This window comes from Balaenoptera acutorostrata, chromosome 16 (assembly GCF_949987535.1).
Source record: "Balaenoptera acutorostrata chromosome 16, mBalAcu1.1, whole genome shotgun sequence".
In the NCBI taxonomy this organism is placed as follows: Eukaryota; Metazoa; Chordata; class Mammalia; order Artiodactyla; family Balaenopteridae; genus Balaenoptera; species Balaenoptera acutorostrata.
The window spans coordinates 52,846,612-52,856,856 of NC_080079.1; the positions used below are offsets into that span (position 1 = coordinate 52,846,612).

Sequence of the window (10,245 nt, forward strand, 5' to 3'; positions counted from 1 at the left end):
TCCTGGTCTGCAGGGACCCCAGATGCTGTTCTCCTGGCCACCCCACGCCCACCCCTGTCTTGGCCCCTCCTCCCCTCAGCTCCAAGGGACTGGCTTTCAGACTTTCTGCCTCCACGGTGCCTGGGGCAGCTGTCCCTCCATCATCAGACCTTCTGAAGAGCCCTCAGTCACCCTCCACCCATCTCCATTTCCCTCTAGGGCCACGGGTCCCACCCAGGCCTGTGCACCTGCTGTGCCTTGTCCCTGAAGCACTGGCTTTGTGGGAGGAGCAGAGGGACATCCAGGGATGGGGACCCCAGCATTAGTGTCTCAAATTCAGATGCCCGCGGGCTCCGCAGGGAACACATGAGCTGTAGCAGATGGGAGCGCATGTGCCCTGGGCAAAGGGCAGAGCCACCCCGCGCCTCAGACTGTCACCATGGAGCCTCCTCTGGGGCTGGTGGGGCCTCAACTTCAGATGTCTGGAGTTCTAAATAAGGTGTCCTGATTTTTTAAATGTCGGCAACTAAGCAACGTACAGCTAGCTGTCTTGACTGGCGGGTGCTGGCGGCTACTCTCAGTGAGCAATTCGCATGTGCCTGGTAACATTCTGGGCCTTTCTGCACAGTCAAGTCACCATTACTGTCGTCACACCTCACAAGTTGGGAAACAAATGCCCAGAAAGAGTAAGTCACCTGCAAAGATCACGATTTAATAAGTGGTATTTGAACACTGGCAGCCTGGGTTGAGCTCCCACAAACAAACCTGGGGCTTTCACCCCTTTCTATGCAAGTTTCTGAGTCCTAACAGCTGTTCTAATGAGCAGCAGCTTCTATGTGCGTGGCGAGTACACACTATCATGTTCAAGTCTCACGACAGACCTGAGGTCCATATGAACATCCTTATGTTAGGGGTCAGGAAGCTGAGTTCAGAGAGCATGACTTTCCCAAGATCTCTCAGCCTCCGTGGGGACCGCTATGACCAACACTCAGGTCTGTCTGGCTCCAAAGTCCCGGCTCCTTCCACGCAGCCTGGTTTCTCTCTGAATCCCCTGTGTCCAGCCTCGGGCCAGGCTCAACAGGGCCATCGGGGATGGTGGGTGAGTGTCTGGAGCTTGGCTCCTGAGGCTGCTGGACAGGACTCCCAGGCAGCCTCCTGCGAGGGGCTCAGTCCAGGGTGGCCAGGGTGGGCCTGGGTCTGAGCAGCGCCCTGGAGAGGCTCACTGCTCTCGGTCCCGCTCTCTTTTCTGCGGCGAGAGGCACTGCCAGATTCCCCTGTGCACCATCTCACTGCCCAGAGCATAGTTGATGGCGTTGACCGTGGGCACAGCCTTGGCAATGAGAGCGGGCACCTGTTGTGACAGAAAAGTCAAGGAGAGAAGTTTCAGAGCCTCTGTTCCTCTCTCTGGTCCAAGCTGGTGACTGCAGTCCCCCATGCTCACCCCGACATCCCCCCCAGCCGCCAAGCATCTGTCCTTAGCGTGATTCTGCAACCTCTAAGCCTTCTCTGACTATGACATACGTTGGTGGATGATGCATGGAATCACGGTCCTCTGGGCCCCAATCTCAGTCCTGGGTCCCAGAGTGTACGTGTCACCATCTGGCTGGCTGTCCCTGTCATCTCACATGAGGCCTAGGCCATGTCAAGCAGCGGCCCTGCGTGACCAGGGGACAAGCTAATACCCAGTGAGTTATGAGTGTTCAAAGGAAAAGAGAAAGAGAGAGCTTATCTTGGAGGCCATAAAGCCAGAAAGAGAGATGGGGTGAAACAGAGGCACAAAGATGGGGAGAGCTTTGGGTACTGGCGGTGTCTGTACCATTTGCAGCTTGGGGGAGATGGAGGTCACATCCGCAACGGCTGCGTATAGATATAGGAGAGCGTAGGGGCCCCAGCCGAGCAGCAGCGTCCTGGCTGGCAGAACGGTGTTCACCTGGGGAGACATGGGTAAAGGAGGGAGGCATCGACTTGCTCCAGGTGGTCGGCAGCCCCGTGAGGTCCAGGAACCAGGTCGGCACTCGGCAGGGCTGTGGGAAGATGCTGAGCCTGTGGAGGAACCTGGGACCAGATGAATCTCTCTTCGGTTTAAGATGCCTGACCCTAGGCCTCCCGTTCAAGCTTACTTGACCTCAGCTGCCTTGTCTGTAAAGTGGCCTGATAATGCCTGACTTGCCTGGAGGCCGGGACTGGGGTGGATAATGAGCTTGCTTCCTGGTCTGTGCTCTGAGAAACCAGGGGCTCTGTGAGTGTGAATGTGTGCGTAAGGTTCCCCAGGCTGAGCTGCCCTCACAACTCAGCCCCAGAACCAGCTGGCCATCAGTAGCTGCAGCCAACTTGCAGGTCAACCAGTCCTGGGTTCAAAGGGGCCGCTTTCCGCCCTGTGAGATAGAATCAAGCAGCAGGCGATGTGGTACCACCTGTGGCCACAGGAGGGCGCACGACTTGCGCTCTAATTTCAGGACGGAACTTGATAAATTCCAGCTCCCCACATACACTCAGAGGTTAAAATTCTGACGCTAAAAATCAGTGCCTATTTTCTTATTGACCATGTCGCCTTTTAACAAAGAAGGTGACTTGAGCTCGCAGCCGTGGTCCCTGGGACAACGCGTGGCGACCTCTGCTGATGTTACTGAAACGGATGGTTTAAAGTCAACCCGGAAAAATCCGTGTGACAGCCTTGTCTCCTGGCCGATTGAACCTCCAATAAAATGGGGCGACTTTGAGCACCCAGGCAGGGCTAGGGGAGGGCAGAGCGCGGAGGACAACCGTGGAGGCGGTGATGAGCAGGAAACCACCGGCACAGCCCTCGCCCGACTTCTGTGACCAGGGGAACCTGGGTCCACAGCTAAAATCGATTTGTACAGTGTTTTTCCAATTCACAGAAAAAAAAAAAAATGTGGCAGATGAAGTTTCTCAACAAAGAAAGTGTTTCTTTTATGCACTACGATTGCCCACTTGAGTGGTGGAGTCCCAGACCTGGGTTTGATCCAACTCTGCTATTACTAATTGCATGGCTTTTGAGTTGTTTAGCTAATAACCCCTTTCAGCCTCAAATTTCTAATCTGTGACATAGGGACAGTAAAACCTTCCTTCCTCGGGGAGTGGGTGCAAAAATGAAATGACATAAGGCACATAAAGTAACATTAGTACCTGGGTTTTTTGGTTTGTTTTGTTTTTGTTTTTGAATTTTTGGTACTTCTTATGACTCATCTGCTAGAGACTGGTCAGTTGATAAAGTTAAAAGAAAATCGTGGCAAGAGAATATTAACACAGAAATTGAGAAATGACCAGGAGGGCTTATTTTGAAGCATTGTTTTTCTTGGACAAATGTGTTTTCAGGTGTGGTTTTATGTTGTGGGTAACAGCCTGTGCCTGTGATTAAATGAAACATCTTGAAGCAATTTAAAAGTAGCATTTAAAATGCATGTAATTTTGTGCCAACCCTCACATTCTTGGGAAGAAGCAAGTGTAACAGCAAGGATGGTGTCCGGTAGGGCACCCTGGCTCTCAGAGTTCTGGGGTCTGGGTAAGTCTGAGCAGTTCTGACCCTTCCTCCCAGGTCTTGGTGATCCCCAGCAATGGGGAAGGTGCGTTTCTGCCCTAACACCCCATGCTCAATGTACGAAAGCTGGATTTCTTTCCTGATCGTTGAAAACACAGAGAACCCCTGATGGCTGTCACATCATTCATGTTCCCTGGTGTCCCTGAGAGGGACAGAGAGATTTCTCCTGCTCTAGGTGTTGATCCTTACCGGAGGACGGCCAGTCTTCCCAAGTTTCTGCTCCATGAGCCGATAGGATATGACTGTGATGAAGAGGGGCAGGAGGAAGTTGAAGAAGGCCATGGTGAAGAGGAAGCTGGTGAAGTTTCTGCAGACAGAGGGGATGGAGGAGTCAGGATTGCCTCTCAGAGACGATCAGCTACCCTAGAAAGCCCACCAGACTTTGCTCTAGACAGTCAGGTGCAGGGAACTGCTCCCATCAGATGCGTATTCAGAGTGTGGGTGCTCCCAGGTCCCAGCTGAACTCCCCTTGGGACCAGAGAGCTACTAGGTCCTCCTGGAACCTGCCTTTAGGAGCCAGGGAGCTGGAATGAGGGATAGTCATCCTTTAACTTGCTGTTGGGTGGTTCAAGTGCTCAGCCCTGCTCTCTGTATGTGCCCCAAGCATAGAGAACGGGACACTTTAGTTTGGGAAACGTGTTTACCAAATGGAGATGTCAGTGGACCAGGAGGAAGGATCATCCAAGGAGTGTTCCTGGCACAGGGATTTGGAAGGACCCTGTGGATGAGACTGGACATTGTATCACTGAAGAAATCATTGAAGGGACCAGAGAAGAGCCTGGGGTCCCAGGTAGTGGTCATAGGGAGGCAAGAGGGCTGCCCAGAAGTGGGTGGGAGTCACAGGGAGGTAGGCTGCCATTCCATGAAGGGGAGACCATGTCACCTGGGTGCTGTCCACTAAGGAGGGGTGGGAAGGAGGGCTGCCAGAAGGACTGGACACCAGCTGGGGAAATACCTGCAGGGAATACCCTGAAGGGCATTAGACAAGACCCAGGGTTCTCCAGTGGGTCTGACCAGGGAAGCGGGTCATCAATGCAGGTGCTTTATGAGTAAACATGAATAAACATGTAAAGCAGATGAATGCAATGTGGCTCTAGTGGAAGCAAGAGGGGGGCTGAAGCCCATGTGGTCCCTCCCCAAGGCAGCCCCTAGAGGGAGCTCCGGACTCCCCAGAGCCAGGTCGACCTGGCAGTATACTAGACGTGTGCTCCACAATGGTAGGCTCCATCATGCATTTATTCTTGTCTCTCCAGGGCTTGGCTCACAGCCGATGCTCAGGGAATTCAGAGAACTGAACTCTATGCCAAGGAGGTCCCTTCCAATGCAAAGACCTTAACATTCTTTGACACTATCGAACCAAGGATATGGCTCCCTGTAGAAGTTGGTAAGTCAGAGCTGGGACATCTGACTGTCCTGAAGGTGGCAAAGGGGTCATGGGGCTCAGTGAATGTTATAACCGACACAGGCCAATAGCTCCCCAGATAGGACCCCTTCTGGGGCCCAACTCTGCACCCCAATTTGCATAACACTCCCATCACTTGGCCAGTCTTTGGAATGGGCTTTCCTTAGTGGGTATCATGACTAGGGAGTTGAGATTGTCTGGCAAATGCTGACATGTCCCCATTTGGATTTTCAGCTGACACTGCTGTCCTACAGACTCAAAGCCAAGACTCCCATGGAAAGGAGCCTCGAAGCCGCTCCCCTCACCTCACCTGTCCCCCCTGGAATAGTCCAGGGTGCAGCATGTCCCCAGCGGCTCATAGTCATAGTGTCCCCAGCCCAGGAGGGGCAGTGCCGCCCAGAAGGCAGAAGACAGCCACACAAAGAAAACCAAGGAGACGGCCGTGTTCCAATCCAGTCGGCTGCCTGCGTGGGAAACAGGAGGAGGATGGTTGAGAGGAGGAGATAGCTTGGCAGAGTGAAAAATAATGGACTCTACGGTCATGCAGAATGTCCCTAACTGCTGGCTCTGATGCTTAATAGCGTAGTGCCTCAGGCAATTAAGAGTTTCTCTGAGCCTCAGTTTTCTCCTCCACAAAGTGGGAATGATACTCCCTGCTTCAGACGATTGTTATGAAGAATAAAAGAGATCATTTTTATGATAACACCCCCTCCTCCCTCTTCCGTTTTCATGCTGCTCCCCTGTGCCCTCCAGCACGGGAAGGGCTTTGATCCAGAGGCCTGTGGGACAGGGATTACTGCTCTATATTAAGGCCGAGAGCCGGTTGCCATCTGAGAAGGTGTGCATTCATGTGTGCACATGTGAGAGTGCGTGTGTGTGTGTGTGTGTCCACGCATGCGTGATGGTCTGAGGGAGCTTTGGGGACAGGGCTGGGGTAGAAGTGGTGGGAGAGGAGCTCCAAGGTCAGATGGGGTGGGAGGGGCTCAGATAGGAGTTAGGATAAGAACAAAGCCTTTTTTGTTTTTGCCCTGGACAGAGGCATGTGACTTTGTGGAGGGCAGGGGGCCATGTGTGTCTGTGGCCAGGACAGATCTGCGATTCCAAAGGGGAAATGCTCAGGTCTTGAGGTCATGCTAGCTATGGACCCCAGAGTAGCCTCTGTGCCAGGCAAATCCACAGCTCCAGGACTCAGAGCCCAGGAGACAAAGGGAGAGACTCCCTCTGGAGGCATCCAGGCCATGCCCAATCCCAGCTCTGCCCCTATAGCTGTGTGACTCGGGGCAAGCTACTCAACTTCTCTGAGCCTCTGCTTCCCAGTCTGCAAGCTGGGGGGTTTGCTGTGAGTGGTAACTGAGCCACGGCCCCCCAGATACATGTTTATGTATCTCTGTGGTGAGTGTTATTCTAAATGGTCTATGGGTGAACATGTTTTTTACTTTAATGTGTATTAAAATTATAAGGACATTAAAGTTGTGATTTCACAGATTTTTTTAGAATGAGACTAAAGCAGGTGTTTAAACTTTTAAAAATGGGTCACTTTTAAGAAAAAAAGAATAACAGAGCAGGTGGTACACTGATGTGGATAATTATGAAGATGGAATTTGACAATACAGCTTGGAAAGTCTAGAGCTAGACTCATTTTCATGAAGCCTTCGCATGACAGAGGCTCCATGGAAGTGTGGGGTGTGAAGGCACATGCCCAGTTTTACACACACACACACACACACACACACACACACACACACGCGCGCGCGCGCGCCACCTCTCTGCCTCCCAACTGTGCCTGTCTTCAAGGGCATTTTCTGTATCCAGGATCTCATTTGATTTTCAAAATAAAACTGTGAGGTAGGTTATAAAAATCATCCTGCAGAGGAGGAGACTAAGTTCAGAGAGGACCTCTGACTTGCCTGAGGCTGTAGCGAGGGCACAGGCAGCCTTCCCAGCATGTGCCTCAACACCTCTCCTGCACTCTCCCCGCCACCTCCTTTCCTGAGTGCCCACACCCCACGCTCACGGGCACCTACACCCACCCACACTTCCCTGAACTGGGAAACACTGAGCAGACCTTCTCCCTGATCACCCTCAGTATGTGGATGTCCCTGCACTGTGGGAACTCGAAGACGTACGGGTGCAGTAGTGGTGATAGCGCCCCCAGGCGATGGCTGCGCTGCTGCAGATGCTGGCCAACGCTGTTGCAAAGCCCTGGAAGCCGTGAGCCTGGCAGCCTTCTGAGCCATAGGGCCAGCGCCTGTGGGAGACACGGGGCACCAGTGACCCCTCCCCCCGTCCCTGTCTTCCTCCCTCACCTGCTCAGCAGCAGCTTGGAAGGCACTTTCAGCTCCTTAGAAAAGGGCTTTAGGATCTGTTTTTCCTATGAGGAAACTGGGGCCTTAGAGATCGAGCCGCTGGGTGAAGGGGTGGAGCCTGATACCGACTCTTCAGGCTCAGGGTCCTTCACCGCACCTCTGTTGGACCGAAGGGTCTCCCTGGTGATCAGATGCCTGCATCACAGGAAATGGAACAACCTGGTTGGGAGGAGAGCTTGTGCCTGAGGCTCAGAGGGGAAAAGGTACTGAGCCAATGTCACACAGCAGATGAAGACAAAGCCAGAGGGTAGATCCCAGGCCTCCCAACTCCCAGCCTCATGGGCCAAGCAAGGTGGAAGCTTCAGTTGTCCCTCCCCAGCCCCGGGAAAGGGTAGGAGGAGAACAAGGCAACGAATCCTCACTGATTCAGACCCTACAGACTGGTCAGCCCTGAGTGTTCATAGGAGGGCCGGGCGGAGGCGGGGGTGGGGGGTGGGGGGGCGGGGCTCTAGCTTTCACAGGAATGTTCCATCTGCTTAAGAAAACAATCTGATAAACACCTTCTGAGGCCACTTTGGAAGACCCTGGTTTGCACATAAGGTCTTAGACACTTGTCAAAATCCTGTTTGCTTTCACAAACACTTATTTAAGGCTTCCTAGGTGCCAAGCATTGTTTTATGTTATTTACAAATAATAAGTCAATACCTCCAACAACCATATGAGTTAGGTAATAATATTCAATTTACAGAAGAAGCCGAGAGATAGAAATAATTAAGTCAGGATTCCAACCTAGGCAGCCTGGTTGCAGAGCCCATGCTCTTAATCCCCGCAGTCAGCCAGCTCTGATGGTCAGGTCCAAGCATTTCCTGTGTTCCAGAAATCGGCTGGGGTTCTACAGGGATAGTCTGGAATTCGGATTTAACCTAGTTCAGTCTGCCCACCCTCTCCTCTATAGTCTTCTACAGGTAGGCAGAATGTCTCTGGCTTGCTGCCCAGTGCCCAGAGGTCAGGCCCCAGAGCCCAGGGACTGGGGAGGGGGCAGGTACCGGAGGAGGCTGGACGTGGCTGCAATGAGGGCATTCAGGCTAATCCCACTGTCCGACAGCGCCAGGCTCAGCACCAGCAGGTGGCTGGGAGTCCGCAACTCCGGGTTCTTGCAGAAACAGAGGATGGTCAGGCTATTGAGGCCGAGGCCGGAGAGAGCTGAAAGGAAGGGGAGAGCTGGCACGGGGGCTGGAGAGGCCCTCCTGGGCTCAGAATGAGGGGCCATGGGGTGGATGGGGCCTCAGCAGCACCCCCCCGAAACACTCAGCATCCATCTCAGTGCAGCTCACCAAGCCCCTACACAGTGGGCTGGCTCTCAGGTACCGAAAGCCATGAGATGTACTCCCTGCCCTCTACCAACACACAGTCTGATGGGAAGACGGACAAGGAAGAAATCCGATAAAGTGCAGCACGGTTTGTGCCAGAACAATCACAGCCATGGACAGCCACTGAGCAGTTATCACGTGCCCGGCAGGGTGTTGAGCACTTTATGTGGATCCTCCCATTGAGTCTTCACCTGGACACCGTCCTCCCCACTTACAGCAGAGAGGCTGAGGCTCAGAGATGCTGGCCAGCTTGCCCAAAGTGTGCAGCTAGTAAGTGGCGGAGCTGGGACTGGAAATCAGGTTTTTCAAATTCCAAAATGCCTTCTCCAAGGGCTCTGGAACAACGTCAGGGAGAGCGTTGGATAAGGGGTGGCAACGTAGAACTGGGAGCTTCCCAGGACACCAGGCAGTGAGCTGAGCTTGAAGGGAGTGGTCTCCAGTGGTAGACAGACCTGACCTTGAATTTTGGCTTTATCACTCATTTGTCGCCCCTTATGCTCCCTGAACCTGGGCTTCTCCTGTCTAAAGAGGAATGGGAAAGGATCCTGCATTCAAACTGTGAGCGTTCACTAGGAGGACAGGGTGTGGAAGAGCATTCTAAAAAGAGGGAACAGCACGTGCAAAAACATAAAGTTGTAAACTTTCAAGGCATGTTTGAGGACCTAGAGGGATGCTAGATTGTAGGGTTCCCAGTGGAGAGGAAAAGGGGCTTCAGCCACCAGACGATGACGTCCAGGGTCTCTGGGACCAGCCTAGTGGCTGTCGCTCCCTCTCCACTGTCAGTTCTTGTTGGGTGAGAAAATGTGTTGATTATTTCTCTGCATCTGCTTTGAACAAGGGCTGCATCCGCCACCAACCTAGTCTTGGGCTGGCCCAACTCCAGGGTCTACCGGCCCAGCTCTGGCCTCAGTGAGCATCTTAGGGACTCCGGATTGAAGCTGGCACCTCATGGACCCAGGTCACCCCTAGAGCAGAAGAGCTTAGGGCCAAGGGAATGGAGATGGTGCAAGTAATGTGGGGCTGGAGAGGAAGGGAATGAATGAACTGAAAACCCTGGGTGTCTATCTAGGCTAGCACTTTATGCCCTGATCCCATCTAACCTTCACCACCACCCACTTGGCACGTCAGGGCACCGAGGGTCAGAGAGCTCAAGTGTCTTGGTTTCAGTGACACAGACAGCAAGTGGCAGAGCTGTCTGCCTCCAGAGCCTACCAGGGGCCTGATCTTATATGAGATTCTTAGCAGGACTTCCAGGGAGTGGATTCAACTTTCTCTTGGCTGCAGAGACATGAAAAGCCCTGGTTCTTGGTCATGCCCTGGGCAGACGTCCCCTTCTCAAAGTTCCTCCCTCCCTGACCCTTGACCAGCTTCTCTCTCTTGGCTTCCCAGCCTGCATGCTGCACCCCGCAGGTGCAGCCATCAGAAGACCCCAGGGGTCTGGGCACAGAGGAGTAGGGTTTGGGGACCTCTCCTTGCCAGCTTTGCAGCTGCGGCCTGGGTTCTGGGACCCCGCTGAGTTCCTGCTCCACCCCGGCTCCTGCCTGGCTCACCTTCCACCAGCAGCACCGTTCCCACTGCCAGGACCTCCAGCTCCCCGAAGCCAGTGGGCAGTGTCCCGGACTCTGCCAT

At 53.5% G+C, this 10,245-nt stretch overlaps 1 protein-coding gene across 3 annotated transcripts; it reads right to left on the reverse strand.

Annotated features, from left to right (window-relative positions):
• Positions 1-1,198: 1,198 nt before the first annotated feature.
• On the reverse strand, positions 1,199-10,245 carry RGR (retinal G protein coupled receptor). 3 transcript variants are annotated; one of them, XM_028164601.2, is made up of 7 exons: positions 10,167-10,245; positions 8,296-8,449; positions 7,067-7,203; positions 5,251-5,404; positions 3,728-3,845; positions 1,796-1,909; positions 1,199-1,330 (listed from the first exon to the last, which is right to left on the reverse strand). In XM_028164601.2, exons 1-7 carry the CDS (start codon positions 10,243-10,245, stop codon positions 1,199-1,201), a joined length of 888 nt encoding a protein of 295 aa, XP_028020402.2. The 3 variants fall into 3 exon arrangements, with proteins under 3 accessions (XP_028020402.2, XP_007174638.2, XP_028020403.2); XM_007174576.3 differs by having other exon boundaries at positions 7,067-7,188; positions 8,293-8,449; XM_028164602.2 differs by lacking the exon at positions 1,796-1,909 and having other exon boundaries at positions 7,067-7,188; positions 8,293-8,449.

What these genes read in the sequence shown, in the direction of transcription:
- RGR (XM_028164601.2), bottom strand. Translation starts at nt 10,245, where the DNA reads ATGGCAGAGTCCGGGACACTGCCCACTGGCTTCGGGGAGCTGGAGGTC. An exon ending in GCAGCCACGTCCAGCCTCCT is followed by an intron (nt 7,204 to 8,295) that starts CCGGTACCTGCC and finishes GTCACTGGTGCC; the next exon opens with CCGTGTCTCCCACAGGCGCT. An exon ending in GGAAGACTGGCCGTCCTCCG is followed by an intron (nt 1,910 to 3,727) that starts GTAAGGATCAAC and finishes ATGTCTCCCCAG; the next exon opens with GTGAACACCGTTCTGCCAGC.